Here is a 19796-nt window from a genome sequence, read left to right as displayed (position 1 = left end):
TCTTTATTAAATCAATAAACCGATATATCTTCAAATACAAGTAGAGTACAATACAGAAATGGACAAGGCAGATTGTACATAATATCAAAAGAATTATACATTACATTTTTTTCAAATGCAATAATATGTCCTTCGGTGTAGGATTACTATTTCATTCAATTATTTATATGTACTACAATTTCAGTAAGAAAGAAGCATGCTAGAATTGATAGCTTATAAATAGAACTTAGCGTTTATGGAGTATTGATTATTAATAACATGAAAAACCGAACTTGATTTTTTAACACAACTGTTTCGAGTGCTGTTTTTTTTCTCTAACATTGTGTTAAAGAAGCTTTTGCTGTACAATTCATAAAAAAAAAAAAAATAGATAAAATTCAACTTTTCATTCTTGTAATTTAAATATAACAGCGACTATCTATTACAAACCATTTGCTTTTTTGAGTTAGTTCTAAGGTCCAAAACCAACGTAGTACGTTCCCGAGGATTGCAATTTATTAGAAATTCTTCCTGTGTCAGTCTATTTGTCAAGGTTGTACCGCTGGCGGGCGTAGGTGTTGGGGTCAAAGGTCTTGAGTCTGTCTCGGTATATTTCCGAAATAATTCTTCAGGAACGGTAGCCGCATCGTTGGTTACTTCTGTTCCAATGTTTCTACCCACATTTACAGCATTGCCTACGGTTACTAAATTTGCTCTGATCATATCCATTTCTTCCGACAATAATAAAGATTTTCCTTCAGTTGCCTGTAGAATACGAAAGGAAAATTGTGTAAATTTTTACATTTGACTTACTATTTATTATTAATTATTATTAAATATTAAATTTCGCTAATATTTTTAAAATACTTTAATCCAGTGTCTAATATGTAAAGTATATTTCTCAAATATATCTTGATTGTTTGTATGTAAAATACAATCATTAACCATCCGTAGATAATCTAGGTCTCTGATGACCCAAGTGAAATTTCACTCCCGTATTTCTTCGAAACGAATTTTTATCTTTATTGACAAAAGTTTGAAACATTTCACTTAACGAACAATTGTATAATACTGTAAAGACTTTGATAACTACTCCAGAATTTTTTCAGATTTTTTGAAAGTTTGAAACAGTAAAATATTTATATTTAGTTTACTTACGGAGTGTGAAAATATATGTTTACCTACGGAGGGTTGAAATACTGAATTATTAGTATTTATAAACAACATGTTTGTGTTAATTTATATCAGGAACTTGTACAATATAATTATCAAAATATCAATTATATATTATGTACAGAGTTTGAATATTTAAGAAATCACAGATGCATAATTATGCATATTTTTCTCAAGATTATGTAAGATGTAATCCTCATATAATTTTTCTTCTTTTCATTCTCTATTCCTTGTTTCCGTTTCGTTTGCTTTGCTTTTGTATCTAACCCTGTGATTTTTAGCTATCTGTATTATGAATGGATCTTTCCATAAATAAATAAACAAGAAGTGTAATAACATTAAAGAAATTTTAAAAATTCGTGATATCGAAGATACTTTTCAGCACAATGTACATTGTAAGTACGATACCACAGAGTATAATCTAAAAATATATAAGAAATAAATACACTATATTAATGAATTAATTTGCGTGATATTGCTGTAAAAATACGATTTTTTACCCATGAATCTTTAGCTCGCCTAAGAACTTCTTTTGCTTCACTATCTGCTGGATGATTGCATAATACAGAACAGCCATACGGATATGGATTGAAGAGGCTAGAAAAGGGTCGAAGGATAAAGGGTGCTGGTTTCGTAGAACCAGAAAGCTCCACGCGCTGGAACACATAAAATATTTATATTTTGATTATTACTTTCCTTCTATAAATCAAATTTAACTTTACAATTCTTCTTTATTACCATACTTTCCTTCTTCAAGCTGTTTCGATATGAACTTCAATTTTCCTAAAGTTACGTATTAACATGAATCTTATAATAAGATAAAAAAATTTTAATAAATCTCAAATTAGATTACGAGTAAAACTAAATATGTAAGTGTCAGACTTTTACGAACAAACTTCGAAAGCGTATAAAGTCGGCCAAAATGTTCTCGCCTTGTTTTCAAGAAATAGTAATTATAGTTATTTTATATAGAATACAAAATATTCAAATAGCTGTTCAGGAGTACGATTATCGAACGGTAAAGAAGGATAACAAAATTTCGAAAGTAGCAAAGAACTCGGTATGAATTTGTCGAATTCGTTATTTAAAAATTAGTATTACTGCTTTATACGCGAAAACGCTTCGTTTTTTTTTTTTACGTCAAGAACCCACAGTGATTCATTTCGTTCTGATCTTTAACCTTTGAACGGCAGATGCCGGGTCACCCAACTTTTAGATGTTTCTTGTTTCAACCGGTATTCGAAACAGGGTCAAGATTCTACTCTCCTCATATAAATGTGTTTGCTATTTCAATCGTAATATATTTGTATAATTTTAAATAATATAATGTCTAGTAAAATTGAAAAAAATATGGTTTCGCTTGCGTATGAAAAAGATTTTAGCATTGAGTCATATTTGACCCGTTATCCACCGTGCGCGCGACTCTCACGCCATCTATCACAGCGACTATCCGCTGTTAAACAATATATTCTAATCGACTGCAACAATTTCATATCCCAATATTTCAGAAACGAAGCGATAATGAACGTATGTATATCTATACAATATTTTTTATCAAGTACGATTGCATTTTAAACAAAAAGAACAATAAAATTAGGAAAAATTTACATATTAAATATTTTATAAACAAAGAATGGAAATATGTATGTATAAAATATTATCAAATGGTCAATATTAATCTAATTGCAATTTAATTTTAGTGTAACAAATTTATAACGAATGTAATCTAATTATATTCTATTTACGATCTAACAGTAGTCTAAACAGAGTCGCAATTTAGTTACAATATAATCACAGTTTGTGCGCGACTTAGTTAAAATAAAATAACGATCTAATTGTGTTACATTCATTTAATTATAGTGCAATCCTAATATAACAATTTTGCAGCTGTTTGAGTTTCATTGTGACGAACAATTGAACTGCTATTAAATTACAATATAACCGAATCGTAATAAATATAACAATTTTTTTACATTTGCGCTAATCAAACTACTATTTTACGTCTTCGATAGATATTCATAGTAATTTAGAAAATATAATTTTCTTAACAAATGACATAGTAATATCTTTTCTTCAAACAAGTATGTATGCATATTCGAATTAATAATTTCTTATGACAATGTAAAAATGATTAAAATATTCAATACTGCGTTGCCTTACGGTATTTTCAATTTGTTGTATATGGAATAATTAAACACGAAGTTTTTTCAATTATTTCGACAAATTAAAAAGTTGAAATACGTGCGTCGAATTATATCTTATTGTGATACTTCAATGTTAAGTTACATAATCTATTATCTATATCATCAGTTAATATTCTTCATCGATTTTATAGCTGCTTTTGAAAATAAATAATTTGTCGAAAGAATGTTAAAACATTAGCAAAATACAAGAGTTTATAGATGAGTTCTCGCATTAATTCATCTAATTTATAACACGAATTCCACTTATTATGTATGTTTCATTAGATGCAATTCATTTATTAATAGTTTCTTTTAATAAATACCTTCGGTTTAGGTCGATAGATTGGTCGAATGCGTGCTTCTAAGAGGCCTGTTGCACTTGCAAATCCCGGCATTATGTTGCATCAAACAATCACTACTATAGGACATATCACCAACTTTATTACCGAAGTGTGAATAAGTCAGCCGTTGGTTGTCTTGGAGGCACGTTGCTACCGTGCATTTGATGGATCGATTGAAGAAGTTCACGAATTTCTGTGAACTTTGATGGGTCGACATTTTGTCGACTGTTAGAAAAATGTTTCCTATGTGAAAATTATTGTTTATACGTTCTGTACTTATACGATTGTGAATTAACGTAAGATTCATATAATAATTCTGTTCACTTTAATTCTGCAGTTATTTTCTTTATTTTAAATTAACTTAAGTTATATTTTACATTAATTAATTTGACTTCATATTTTCGCGCTCTTTATTTTACTGTTATTAAATAAGCAACTGTAAAAAGAAACCAGTTCTATTGATAGATTTTAGATTATAAGGGAGAGAAGTTTTTTTTGTTAGTGTGAGAAGTATGTCACAACCTTTTAGAAAAAAAAAAGAATAGATTGAAAATAGGTATTTGATATGCTCAAAATAATATTTTTCACATAGCTGCTTTTCTTGTTCACTTTATGTTTTTCCAAATGCATTATGACCGTCTTCTAGTGTTTTTAATGTGTTCGAACAGTTTTCATGGATTAAAGAAAAAAGGAACATTAAAATGTAGAAAAGCATTTTTTAGGTTTGGTGTGAAATAAAGAATGAATACTACAATTGTAGAACGTAAATAAGAATGAAAATTAAACGTAAAGAAACAAAGTTGAACAACATTCAACAAATAATGCAATAGAATAATTACAAGTAGTTTGTTTATTTATTTTTGATATAATACATTTAATACTCTTGTATTTATATATTTTTCGTAGTATTTAAACCTTAGTCATGTGTTCCAGGAAAGGATGTTCTTGGTAATGTCCAGGGTACTTTTTCTTATATTTCAAACCAGTTACGATAGTAGAGCTCTTCGGAAATGCTGTTTTCCCGTTAAATAGTGTATCCGTATCTAAAATAATATTGCTTATTGTAGTATTTAACATTTAAATAATAATACAATGATAATAATAAAGATTCAAAAATGTTTATTTTAATTGTCATCTGGTCTTTCAAAATTTTGAATTAGAGAAATATAGATTTTCTGTATTTAAAATTGAAGTTTGATATGTAGATTACATGATTAAATATGTATGGCCTCAAAGAATAACCACAATTTTATCGATCATTTAGAAATAAAAAAATATAGTTGCTTCGTATATTATTAGATCTTTAAATACATTTTAAACAAAGAGTAGAGAGGGTTACTAAACAATGGAAAAGCGATAAGGATTTAAATTGTGACAACTACAATTAACTCGTGTGTAGATAAGTTTTTGAACACTGTATGCCTCTACCAAATTATTTAAATCAAATTTGCATAGATGAATCTTTCAAATGGGCTATTAATACATACAAAGAAGAAAAAGAGGACGCAAAACTTGTGATTCTTTAAAAACATTGTATCAAAATTTCTATATTAATTTTTGAGTAGATACTTTTTGATATTATCTTATTGGTGATATAATACTGCGAACTGTAAAAGAGTTTTGTCCCCTCCTTTTTCTTTTTTTTTTGATCAAATTATTTAAGGAATTCATCCTGGGATACGGGACTTCAATAATACAGAATTAAAAAGAACGCTGAAGATGATTTTAATTTTCTTAATGAATTGGATGAACTTAAAAACTAAATTAAGCATGACGAAACTTGGATTCTGACTGACATGAGTTACAGAGAGCTTTTGCCCTTTGTCTCTTGAATAGTGAAAAAGAGGAAACTACCAAACGTGTCTATTGTAATCCCCCTAAGTGCCTAACCAAATTCAGACGTCACGCGTTCCCATCTACCTGAGAGCGTTTAAAGACACGAGCCAGCTGCGACGCTATAATTTGTCAAAACTCTCGATGGTCGAGATTCAAAAATTTTCTTTACTCTTCACATTTCGTGTCTCAGTTTGTGTCCAGATCATTGCATTGAATCTGGACGACCTTTGTTACTATAATTTAGTAATGACCAGACAACATTCGAGGACTACGTCTGGATTTCCTCTATTGACCTTTACTTCAACGTTCTTTTCCTTGTTGGGCATAAATAGTATATGTATATATGGCGATTCGTCACTGACGTAATAATAGCATTAAATGAGCCACTCAAAAGCTAAAATGATTAACTCCACTTTTTGATATTCTTCTAATTTTAGTATTAAAGCACATGCTTGGTGCTTAATTTTTCAGAAATAAAACAAATTTAATAAATTGTATTTCATGGAGGGAATCACTTTGGATTCTGAGTGGCTCAAATACCACTATGCCGATTAATAAATATTTAATTAAAATCACTTACCAGGATGGAATCGAACATACTCATAATTAATATGTAAGTTCTCTGGTAAATCCATGTTGCGCATGAGATCCAACGGGGTTTGATTACCGACTGGTGTTTGATAATATTCTTTTAAATCACCTACAACATATAAAAATATTTCATAATTTAGTGAAAATATTTCATAAATATAAAATATTTATGCATTTAAATTCCAGTGAAATTATTTAATAACAACATTTTTATAACTAAATTATATATTAAAGCCAAATTATATTTGGCCACAATTCAATTCGCAACTAATATAAAACAAACTTTAGAACAATTTATATTATTAAATAATCAAATGTTAAATTGTAAAATTAATTAAATGTAAAAAAGGAGAAATCTTCCGATATAACATGGGTTCTTACAAAATTCTTTTTACGACACTATTACTATCTCCCTATTTATAAAAAAATACATATCTAAAAAAATATGTAATAGAAAACAAGAAAAATGTACGCAACACTAAATATTACATTTTAGTCTAATTCGTAAACCTTTATGTTACACAGATTAAACTGTTAGCAATAAAAATGTATTTTGATAAATCAATGAAATATCGATAGTTCGTTAATCGATATGTGTAATATAAAGTTTGTAAAATTAGCATAAAACTTACAACCGAAAAAATAAAAAATATAGGATAAACCTAAATGATAAAAAAATTATTGGTTAAATATATCATAATACGGTTTACGATTAACCAAAGATACTTACGCCAAATTTTGTATTAGATTGAAAATTAAGGTAATTTCAAATTGTTGGAACTTCTGATTAAGAACAATTATTGAAATTTATTTTTGTAAATAAAAAATAAGTATAATGAAAATTTTCTACGAAATTTACCAATCGTTTCGATAGAATATAGCATAGAATTCATCAGCGGATGTTTAAATTCTTGTTCGCATGCTACGAAAAGATTGAAACGCTGCAACGAATCTTCCAGTTTTGTTTCATCTGTTGTTGAAACTTGTTGTGTTTCGCAAATTTTGTTTATCCTGTCGAATACATCTTTTGGCGGATTGTATTCGTTCCGATATCTCAGGAATCTAAAACAATTGGAATAATTTTTGTTTAAGATATGTTAAAACGTAACATAACAATCATAAGATTGACCACTGTTTTAAATAAAAGCTGTTTATTATCTATAAAATCTCAAATAAGGAAACATTTATTTAAAGCATATTAAAAAATTAACAATTAAAATCTGTGTGCGGATGTTCTAAAATTTTATATCACATTTGTACAGTAGCTGATGTTGCGAATACAAACTTTTGAAAATTACATCTTTTTTTCTTTTGTTGTTCTTATCTCAAGTACTTTTATAACTTTATTACTTGGAATTATCGTAGCAAATTTAAAATTTCATTAAAAAAAAACAAATTTTTATTGTATTAACAAACTTCAAAACTTAAAGAAAAATGTTGACTGATATTCTTCTAGCATTAGTAATTAATTCAAATAATTCTTCATTTCATTTAATATTTTTCAATAATTAATTACTATCTCATTGTAACAAAAAAAAAGGAGATTTCTGTTATAATAATAATCTTCTATTCGGCAAGTCAGTTGTGTTATTCCGAAAATAATAAAAAAATTAAAAACAAAATATCAAAAATAATATCCTAAATCAATACCATAAAATACCAAAAAAATTTTACCAATTTTATAAAAATTGTGCAAGTAAAAGCAAAATTACAAGTTGCGGTTGCAAATAATATTATCATTTAAATTATGCATGATATTGCAGAAAAAGTATTAAACACCTCTATCGAAATTACATTATCGTCTTCTTGCGATCTCGCGCCCATAACACTACGTCAATGAACGCTCATTCATCGATCGATAACGGCATCGTGGGGGGATCACACGCTTGTGTGCATTGTATCATTAGAAATGTAAGTCCATCGAACCACACAGTGTTATTGGCGCGAGATCGCAACGACATCGTATCGTTCGTGTGCACCCAGCTCCAAAATTTCTATCTTGTTTTTAACTGAACTGTCCAAATGTTGAAAATATCGATTTTACGAGAAGCACCTAACCTCTCTATTTCGTAAAACATGTATGTACTTCGATAAAATGCCAAGTGTTATAATTTATGACGCAAAATAACCGTGAATTTCTGTATCTATACTTCATTTTACTGTAATATTTCATCATTCAAATTGTGTAATTATTTTTAAAATATTTTATAGGTTAGAAAATTTACAATGAAATTAAAACGCATAATTTATCAAAGATTCAGAGATTCAGACTCAATAATAATCCAATAAAAACAAAAATGACTCGCGAAATGTTGCTTCGTGAAAGAATCAATTATTATCGAACACTTTTTTAATATTATTTGCAGAATTGATTTTCGATATTATTAATACGTACATAGCTGTGATGATATTTTTCATGTACGGTAATTTCTTTCTTTTTTTTTCATCTATTATCATATAAATTTTAATAAGATTATCACCAAAAAGATATTAACAGAACTTTAATATTGAACTTTAATTTCATTTTCGATTATCGACAGAAAAATGTCAGGGTTACTAAAATAAAGTACTGTTTTTTCATTTTTACAACAAACTGATTAAAGTATTTAAAGTTCGTTGTAAGAATCACGAATGTCATTGAACTATAGCAACTTTTAGAATAACACTTAAATATTTTTCTAAATGTAGTGTTAGTATTAAATAATATTTAATACGTACATTTGATTATAAGTTATGAACTTAGATATAATTCAATTGTGAATTAATAGCAAAGAAATTTTTTTATAGTGAGAGTTTAAACGAACATAACATACAAGGAATAATAAAATGTGAAAATTTCGTAAAGAAAGACCCTAAGAATAAGTGAAACGCATTTGATATTTCTTCAAATCGTAAGAAGTTCGCGAAAAACGATAACTTTAAGAGAAGTCGTAGAATTTATCCAAAAACGACAAAACTAAACAGATTCCAGTTATCGCAATAAAAAACCATTCCTTTTGATTAAGTGTCACTTACTTAATAAATTATTTATTTGTTTTACAAAACCATCCAGACACAACATACTCTTTTACCTATATATTAGAGCGAAATAACAGAACAAATAATCAACTTAATGTTTGCGTTAACATAATTCATTCTTGACAGACCATAAACGTAAATCAATCACAAACCATGTTAATCGTAGCTCGATAAAACAGTGCGAAATTGAGAGCAATTTGTAAGAATTTACATCTTTCTTATTGAAAGACTATAGTACACAACAACTATTCCGAAAGTTTTAAAAACCAAACCACGTAGTCAATGGAATAATTCTATTATTCGCGTCAATATTATAAACATCCTACCTATCCTACTGTGGATCAAACTCCAGATTTAAGTAGTCAATAGGTATTAGTTTTAAATTCTCGAGTTAACATTTAAAGTATTTTTCATTCTGTCGTCATAACAGTATGAGATATATTATAACACAGTTGTTATTTCACAGTTGTTTCCCTCAAATTTTATATTCCTTGTTGTTTTACACGGATTTTCTGAAAACTATTTTTATCAATAGCCATTGATTTCGCTTGTTGCAAATCAATATCGTCTCTTCTAGACTATCTCTACACGACTCGTGTCAAACTTTTCGTACTGTATAAAAGACTCTAGTTACGAAGCGCGACAAGGGAGGCTACCCTTATAAGAGGAAGGCAAAGAAACGTCGGGGGAGGAGAGGGGACAAGATCGATGTCCAACGACCGTACAGTGGTGCCCTCAGTTGAATTTTCTCAGGATACAGTTATGGCCAATATTGGCCAGGAACGAAGCCGTACATGGTGAAACCCCGTAACTAGGAAAGTTTCTAATACATCAGCGAAAATTCTACGCCGTGTTAAAATAATAACAACTACTTAGTGAGAGTTAAAAATTGACGAGCAGTATAACACGAATGCAACTTTGACAAACAACAAACTATATGCGTATGTTTCATGTTTCTTTTTTAACAACAGCAACTATTAAAATGCAATTCAAAGGAAATTACTTCTTCACGGAAACTAGAGCGCAGTTTTCTTTCATTAAGCGTAATTCTTGATCTATGTAGTGAGAGACAGGCGATAGTTTGTCAATGTTAATTACAAGGACGGAGAAACTTGGTCTTCGAAACAGGTGTTCTCAATGAAAACTGGCACAGTCAGAGAATGAAAACATGCAGGAACTAAACCATTTTATGCATTTTGCTTTCGCCTTAAATGTACTATTCCTTAGAGTTCTATTTCAGTTAATAATTAAACGTTCAAACTACATTGTGTTCGTAATAAACATTAGTGAAGTTAAAATTTCATACGAACACATACTTTAGAAAAAACTTTCTTTTCTATATGATAAATTACAATTAAATAAAAGTAGATTATAGAATACTTTTAATAGATTTGATATATCTTCCGAAAATAGAATGTCCTCCTCGATGTAATAACGTATCTTAAAAGTATCGCAACGAATGAGAATTCTGGTGGACAACGGAAAATTTTATATAGCGGTACAAAAGGGTATGGCACAAGTTGTTACGTCACATATAAAGGAAGAATGAAATTCAGCTTGTGGATAAATTGCAAATCTGAATCAATTTGATGTCGGAGTATCATTTCACTCGAATCAGATGATACTCCGAAAAAGTTGTTGTTTCAATTAATATACCTGCACAATATTTCATAAAATGGAACTGATTTCGAAATTTGGAATAATTACGTGTAGAATTTTCAAACAATTTTAATCGGCAATTAAATTCGATAAAAATATTACTCAAACTTTGTTAAAATTTAGTTTGATTGTATAATATCAGGTATCTAACAATACATGTGTATTTGACAATTTATACATTCACATTTTATTCATTGCTGTACAACTTGATAGTAGTTTTGTTTCAAGATACTTATAAAAGTTTTTAACATACTGTTTTCTTAAAATCCTAATCGACTCCAAAATAATAATGTATTAAGAAGTAGTTCGTAAAAAGTAGAAATATGTTTCGTTAATTTTAATTTGAAAAGTAATGTTATTATGTTTTAAATAGCAATAATATTATAACAGATTTTTTCAAATTTCAATAGTGTTTACGACATTCTCGATTTCATTCCTAGGCACATGTATCTATTAAAGGAAGAATTGTAGAAAAACTTGTGAGAAACGAGGGTACTGGGAACGCGTAGGTCTGCCCTGAGAAGCTGTCAAATCTAGCAGTTGATTGGTTGGCGCGTGAAAGAGAGGTGGTAGACGGCAATATGGCCACAGTGTGTCCTCTGCCAGTTAGCCAGCAGCGCAACGTAACGCGAATATTTCGATCGAATTCGTGTGTAAGCTGACTAAATTACTTACCCTTTGGCAGCGAGAGACCTGGTTTCATTTTCGAACAATTTAGCTTTCTGTGGAACCTGTTTAACCCGTTTCTTGCTCTTAAAACGTGTTATATCGTACCGCAGACTCGTCTGTAAAATGACGGTGGTCTCATTAGTGCATATAGTATATGAATTGAACGTTTTCATTCCTAGTCGGGAATGTTATGTGATAATGGTGATTAAAAAGTGTACATAAAGTGTCTACACTAACCGTGTTTACGGAAAGAATAGTAGATAAACTTTTTAAAGGATTCACGAGTAAACCATGCCTGATGAGCGCCGCCATCTTCTTCCTTGTCGTCGAAGCAAACTGCGCGAGTGAGCAGTAGGGTGCGCCTCGGGCGGCTGCGCTTGTTGTTTCCCATCGTCCGCCATTTTACGGTCGCCATTGAGAAGTGAAAACCCTCCTAAATGTTCTCGAATAATAGAAGCCTCGCCGTGTGATTTTCGGGGCTGAGAGAGGCGCGCCGCCGCGAGAAGTGTTGCTAATGAGTGTACGGCGTACGATGGAGAAGCCATGACGCATCCGTCGCATCAAACGAACGGCGCTAGCCTGGAGGACTGCCACACGAATTTCTTCGCCTTGGTGAGTGATCAGTGAGCCCACTCTTCGTAAGAGTCGGTGCGTATATCTACTCTGTGTTTGGAGATTTGGACGAACGGAGCTTTTGTTTTTAAAACTGAAACCAATTGTCTAATGACTGTTTAACGGTACCGCGTAAAGTTGCGAAGAGAAGTCACCCGGGTTAACCTATATATCGGAGAATTCCCGTGGGCAGTACTCGATCGTTCGTTGTCGATGTCGGTGTTGTGTATCGCGGCACTCCCCTCTCCTCCCCTCTCCACCCCTCCCCGTTCTACTGTGCATATATATGTGTATGCGTGTATATACATAGCGTACATAAAAGTACATAACATACAATATGTATGTTACACATATATATGTACATAGGTACGTACATGGGCACATAATATGTGCGCAAGCGTGTATGTGCGCGTCAGTGAGATTTGAAGTTTATGCGACCCAATGTCATGCCTGATTCATGTCGGCCCTGAGTTTTCCACTCGTGAGAGAATTAAGGAGGTTGCAGCAGGGCTGACCGGTGGCTGTTGCATCTATCCTTTGATCATAGTGAATATTATTGGACTATTCATTGTGTGTGCGATGTGCAATTGGTGTTCTGGTGGTGATTTCTCGATCAACTGTTGAGAACGCGACGCTTTCGTCTCCTCTCTCGACAAATAACGTGATCGTCTCTCGTAACATTCCTTTCGCCTTTCAACGGAGCCAGAAAACTGTGTCAGACATTGTTTGCACCGCTCGAAAGTCCTCGTCTGCTTTGATCCAGCGAATCTAGGAACTCTTTTTCGTTGAACCCGACGAACCTCGAACGAACTTGTACGATACATACCAACCTATCGATATATATGAATTCTTCACACTCTGCACTTCTACCTGTCTACAGGATGTTTCAAAAATAGGTGGCAAAATTGTCGAATACGAAGGAGGTTATTTTACTCCATTTCGAATACAAAGCAAGTTCAATGGATATATATTTCGGTTGAATTAAAACTAATCTTCGTTTGTGCGTTTGAAGTTTTTAAAAATACCTGACATATTTGTGAAATTGTGGTTGAATGTTGTTTCTGGTGTGGATACGCGATCGAAGATAATTCACACGTGACGAAGATTCATTATATTTTTCCCTTTATGCATGCTGCTAGGAATATTCCTGACAATATACTTTTATAACCTCATACCTGCACTTACGAGTTTAAAATGAACGACGTGAGCAAGTGAACTGTTTTTTAACTGTCCACGAAGTGATATCGCTTATTCGAATATATTATTATGAAAATGAGTCGCGTTCGCGCTTATATGTCGTGTAGTTAAAAAATATTTTCACTCTGGTTAAATTATATTACTTATTTGTTATTTGATAATACAAAGGTCAGTTTGGAGCATATGGTCAAAGAATCCACTGAATATCTCGAGTTACAAATCAATAATAGCACTAAAAAAAATTCTCGATACGTAAATCGTATTAATTGTCACAATGCGCACATTCATATGCGTCAATGAAATACAAATATTATATTTATGTAAATCAACAGCCATTGAAAAATTTCATAAATACTGTTCGCGATATTTCAAGATGGTCGTTATGTTTTATCAAATGGATAGGAATATGTTGATCTCAATTAATACACGTAAAAAATAATTAACAATTTGAAAGAAAAGATATTTTTTTAGAAAATATCTAAAGAATTTTCTTTTATCGGCAGAATACGCTTCCGACTTTGGCCACCTATTTTAAAAACGACCTGTACACAAGGCCTCTAGGCTGTCTCTCCCTCTTTCTCTCTCCTTTTTGACCATGCAGTATGCGCGCAGCTCATGTATATACATATTTATCGCAGGTATAACGGTGAGACAGACACATTTTTCTGTTACACTCGCAACGCACCGCATTCCCCCAAACAACCGATCAAAACACCCACCTTTGAATGAGCTTACTAGCGTTCATTTAATTTCTTTTTTTTTTTTAATTTCGTAACTAACATTCATTTTCGCAATTGTAGAACAAAAACTAATTTTGGAGCTGGTTTTAGGAAATTTTCCAAGTAAAATGTCACCAAAATAACATACTTGACAAAGTTCGCGATAAACGTTGTTAAATTAAATTATTGAAAGATCGAGCTTGACGAAACGTTAGTACTCATTTATTGATCTCGACTTCCATTATTTTATTTTCATAGTTTTCTCGGTTATACGGCATGTGTCCGCTGCGATTGTTTAAAATTCAGAATAATTTTGTCGTCCATCCTGTCAGACCTACTCTGATGGTTACAAGAAAAGCTATGCTTTCAGTTTGGCTCCTCTTATAGCTTTCCCCGATGAAGTTCATTTACGTCTACGACAGTTCGTCGTCCTCTGCTGTTCCGCATGAATTCAATTCAAGAAACAATTTCGAAATTTTCTAGTATCAACGTAATATGAAGCATCCGCATTTTTATCAATATTTTATATACAAACTATCGTGTTTATGATGTTACTTTATCTTCTTCTTCTTTTTTTTAAACTATTTTTAAACAAGAACATTCAACATTATTAACATTAGTTATTATTTTAAGTGAATTCTCATTAAAAATTCATTTTCTTTTTCTTTTAATCTTTTATTTTGATTGTGAAGTTTAATAAAAATCAGCGCATATGATTTAATATTCATATTTTAAAAACTGTCGGATTTAAAACTTATATTTGCGTAAAATAATCTTGAAAATTGAAAAGAAAATAACACAAAGGTGGTTTTTGTGTACAATTTTATAGTCAATTTATATTCACGGTAAAATTTGAATTGTAGCCGTAAAGTAGAAGCAATGCTAAACCGCAATGGTTCTTGTTTCAAATATATGTAGAAACACGTTTATTTAGTTTTTGTAGAAAATTAACAATTAATCAATTGAATACATTGATAGACAAACATATTTAATTAGTCGCTAAAACCGTATACCAAAATAAATACCGTCATCCAAACATGATACGTTATAACATAATAATTATTTAATGGTCATTTTATTTTATTCGTTAATTTAAACTTTTCAATGTTGTAATTTTTATCCAATAAATAATGATTGAACAAATATTTTGCTGTGATTTGCAAACGAAACGCGTATAGTACTTAAAGGGTCATTGCTACGGGTTATAATAAAGAACTGTGATATTATAATAGTAAGAGCAGCGTGAACTTCCTTCTTCGTTGATGTTAAAATAACTAAAATGCACGCAATCATACAACCTTCCAGAATTTGCTTGAGATTTCATACTCTCATCGACATATAGTACAACGAAATGTTTTTGCCGTCTTAGGATTAGTTCCAGAGAACAAGGCATCAATGGATGTTTGCTCTGAATTGTATATTACTGCTCGGTTCCTTCCTGTTAACATAATAATTATTTATTGTTATTCCTGATAACAGACTATAATTTAACAGCGCATGTAATGTCCAAATATTTATGAAATATCTAATTTACAATTTAACTAATTATTCTTATCATGTAATCTTGTTGTAGTTATATGATTAATTTTATTAAACAGAACAATTATATTTTACAATACTGAAAATAACAGATAATTGCTTAGGGGAAGAAAGGAAATCACTTTTTAATTTAATGAAACAAAAGTAGCTATATGTTGAATAATTGTAGCTACAAATTATTTTACACATTACAGTCTTGTTACAATTTTCGTCTTATCCTTATAAACTGTAGGGATTAACAATTTCTCAATTAACCAAATCGATGATTTATCGGACATTTTCATAGGTACAGGTTCATTGACAATTTTTTAGTGCAGTCTAATTTAATTCATTCGTTGCTTTTGTAGAGGCCTAAATATTGATATGAAAATATTTATAACTATAGACTCCTTCCTCGTTGTTCTTTCTAATTAATACCCAGGATATGCTTGATGACTTGATCCTTGATTTTGACTTGAATGAAATTTTATCGTGATCCATCTGGACGTGATGATTCCACAAATTTAAAAACGAAAAAAGAAAGGGGAAAGAACGGTGTTCTGAGGTCAACTTGAAGCAAAAGTGGCGAGCTCAAAACCGAGCAGTGTGTAAACTCTCTTGTAGTCTTAACACGTCACGTTCTCGCAGTGCAAGGCTTTCACCTAGGCTGGTCAAGCCCCCTTCGGCTTCTCCTGTTTCTCTTCACGGAGCACCAGTTTCAGCATAATCTAGCCGAGTGACTTCGTCGATGAAGAAGCCGCGTGCCTCATGTATCTGGCTCGAGAAATCACCAGAATGGACTGATCTAATAGAGAATATACAGCGTTTCCCCGATAATGTTTCTCTGCATATCAATATTCCTCCCATTGATTAAATTCGGACTTACCTGAATAGTTTCTAGTATGTAAAGTAAATTAATTAATTGAGACAAATCGTAAAATAAAAAATTATAAATAACTTAAATATCACATTCATTAGCTATCTATTTACGATCGTATGTTTAGGGGTTAGAATTAAACTAGGGACTATAGAAAAAAATTTTGTGAAATAAATATGAGTAAACTCTGGAAATTAAACTTTGTTTTTTAGGTATTTTCTTTTTAGTTAAAAATTGATTTTTAAGCTCTTTAATTTATTTTCTTGAAAAAACTTATTACTTATGATGATATTCATGCAAGAAGTTAAAAAGAAATGTTGCAAAACCAGAAAATCAATAAGTTGGTATTATTCATTCGAGAATTATATTTTTCTTAAAATAGAGGAAACAAATTGTTTCCTAATGAATAATTCAGCGGTAGAATAAAAAAAAAAAGCGTTAATTGGAAACCTCAGATCATGTTCTGTTTAAAATTATAGAATAATCTAATATTCAACTTTTTTTTGGAGTCAATGAGAACATGAGAAGAAATAGGAAAAGGCAGATTAAATGTTATTAGTCATATTGACAGGGTTATAAATCAATATGATGAAAAAGAGAAACTAAGAAGGCAGGATGGAATGACAAAGGTAATTATGTGGTTCATGTAGGATTTACTGGTAAACTTGTCAGTGAGACAATTTAATTGAAGGTTGAATAAACTTGCTTCTTGATTATGCAGATACATATTGGTATCAGTAGTGTATTAGTGCATAAACAAATTTGATGTAACATTTAAAATGCTTTCGTCATGTTATACTTTATTTTGTTTATAATTTAGTTATAATTAATGTGTTCAAGTTTCATTCAAACGTGCAATTAGGATTTGTGCTTATTTATGAAATACTATGTGCAAATGCTTTACTAACCGTGCTAAAGGTATCAATAGAATAAAAGTAATAAGTAAAAGGCAAAATTTGTATGGATACTTTATTCAGATATAGAAATATATTGCATAAGATCTGTTTTAAATAACAATAGAAACCCAATATTTTTTATGCTGTCTTAATTTTACAATAAAAATAATGTAACTATTTCATGGGGGTTAAAATTTCAGCTTCCATTGAGTGTTTTACAAAGTATTACATTAAAAAGTTAACTCCAATTTTTCTTACGAATGTTACATAAGGAAACAATTCAAATTTCGTTTTATTGTTTTCTATCTCAGCAATTGTAATTTATATCATTATGGTTTGGTTGTTACTATGTTATATGGATAAAGTACAATTAATTTTTGAGAATATTCAAAGATTAACGATCAATTTGTTGAATGACTCCGAAATAACACCAACGTTGCAACGTAATTCTCATTAAAAATGCATTGATCAGCATATACAATTATACCACAAAGGATATGCACACTTGGAAGTGATAAAAGATACATTAAGCCGTCATGAAACAATTATAACATACATTAAAAATGTATAGAAAGTACAGCATTCTTGATTTCACGTTACAAATAGGAAATTCATTTGAACATCGATTGTCTTCTAATAATCGTTTCATTAATAGTAACTAGTAAATATTCAATATTTCTAAAATTTATGTTCATTCATGATTTTTGTAAACGAGAAGCAATGAATTCTTACTTCAATATATCCTTTTACTATTTCTTGAATGCCTGCATAATTAAAATACTCATGATAAATTATTAGAATTTATTGTAGAAATATACCGAATACTTAAAATTGACTAAAAATAACACAAATTTAGAAATCAAAATTTGTTTTACAATAAATGTGACATTAAACTAATTTGAAACTAGTCAACGCGAAATCTTCGAATGATATTTGGTATCAATGCTGAAATAGAAATATGTATTATAATAAGTGACAATTATGGAATATTTACGCTGCATCGTACGAAGCTAAAAAATTTAAGGTTAGAATAGGCAACACGAGAAACTTCAATAATTTTCTTAATAAAACTAACAATGATAGATCACTGTTGTTTTCTCCTTCTGTGAATTGAATTGTCTAAATTATTGCTGGGTAATAAAGTTCATCGTCTTAATGTGTACAATTGTAAACAAAACTAATCAAATGCTCAAAAACTAATTATATGAGGCGTTCACAGGCCAAAGTGGTTAACCCCACTTTTTGAATTTTTTTAAATTTTAGTGCCAAAGCACTTGATTCATGATTATCTTTTTATATTTAATATAAATTTGCTTAGTAATTAAGCTTAACACCACTAAATGACAAAACTTTTTATGTCCGTTGAATGATAAATTATTTATTTCAGAAGCCAATATGATTAATAATTCAAACGCTTATAAAAATTTGGCTACGTAATTTTTTAATGCAACGGTATAGAAAAATATTAATATTTATATTTGATGTATATAATTTCACCAATTTTCTCTACCTTTTATTTTGTGGAGTTAACCGATTTGTCAAATGAGCGGCTGATATATCAGTCTATGATCTATACTACTTCACCTTAGAAAAAAACAAATGTTAAGATAAGAAGTAACAGTGTTCGAGTGAAGTTGGAAAAATTCGCGCAGGAAGTATGATTTCATAGAAAAACGAAAGACTACCGTCGGTGGCATCGCAGAGGCGTACTCTATCCACTTTCGAGTAATTTGTACGCAAGAGAATTCCGCTTCGTTACGCACGTGAATGTAATGTTCGTGCTGCTTTAACGGCAAACGTATAAAGAGGGCAGTAACAGAAATGGGAATTTACAACTGTAGCTGCGTTCTAATGCGTACCGAAATACACTCCGCCGTTATAAAAATGAGATTGTATAGTTTCTTCTGTTTTCATTGACACATCGCCCGGCATTGTACTTACCCTATTGTGAAACGATCAATAATTCGATGTACTACTCTCAGTTTTTAACTCAAATCACGCCGATTGCGATCGACTACGTTGGAAATTCTAATCGCAATTTTCAATACCGTGTTGATGTATTGCGCGTGGTTTTCTTTATTACTCGTTCTCTTTTCCTTCTCTTTTGGTATTGCAACAAAAATCATGCAAAGAAAATTGCCGTGTGCAATAGTGTTTTAAACCTTTGAGTGTTTAGTCCGTACGTCGTACTGGAATACTTAAAATTCACTTTGTAAGAGATTCGATAACAAATTATTAAAAATTAGGTAATAAAGAAGAAAGACATATTTCCACATTATTTACAAGTTTTCACTTTTTTACCACATTTTAATGAGCATTCAAAGGGTTCATACATTGAAATATGAAACGAAATGCAAGGATATTTTTGAGATATAATGTTAGTTTAAAATTCATTTTGCAGATACATGAAATTACAGTTTAGATTTTTTCTATAATTTCTTATACGCGCTTATGTGACTGAGATCTGCTGTACTGAAGTCTTTGTTTTAATTTTGTAAATAATATTCTTCAAATTTAAGAAGATTTTC

The 19796-nt window shown here is 30.6% G+C and overlaps 2 protein-coding genes across 2 annotated transcripts in view; one reads left to right on the top strand and one right to left on the bottom strand.

The window, feature by feature from the left end:
- Positions 1-4585: 4585 nt before the first annotated feature.
- On the bottom strand, positions 4586-11775 carry LOC108578176 (39S ribosomal protein L50, mitochondrial). Its single transcript, XM_017941457.1, has 5 exons — positions 11687-11775; positions 11456-11565; positions 6963-7165; positions 6093-6212; positions 4586-4719 (listed from the first exon to the last, which is right to left on the bottom strand). Exons 1-5 carry the CDS (start codon positions 11759-11761, stop codon positions 4586-4588), a joined length of 642 nt encoding a protein of 213 aa, XP_017796946.1. The 5' UTR covers positions 11762-11775.
- Positions 11776-11944: 169 nt separating this feature from the next.
- Positions 11945-19796, top strand: part of LOC108578175 (mediator of RNA polymerase II transcription subunit 13) — a 33723-nt gene continuing 25871 nt past the window's right edge. Inside the window, 1 exon segment of the mRNA XM_017941456.1 lies at positions 11945-12061. Coding sequence (XP_017796945.1) covers positions 11993-12061 — 69 coding nt within the window. The 5' untranslated portion in view covers positions 11945-11992.

The sequence above is a fragment of the Habropoda laboriosa genome, unplaced genomic scaffold, assembly GCF_001263275.1.
Source record: "Habropoda laboriosa isolate 0110345459 unplaced genomic scaffold, ASM126327v1 scaffold1329, whole genome shotgun sequence".
Classification (NCBI taxonomy): domain Eukaryota; kingdom Metazoa; phylum Arthropoda; class Insecta; order Hymenoptera; family Apidae; genus Habropoda; species Habropoda laboriosa.
This window is presented reverse-complemented; position numbering and strand designations above follow the sequence as displayed.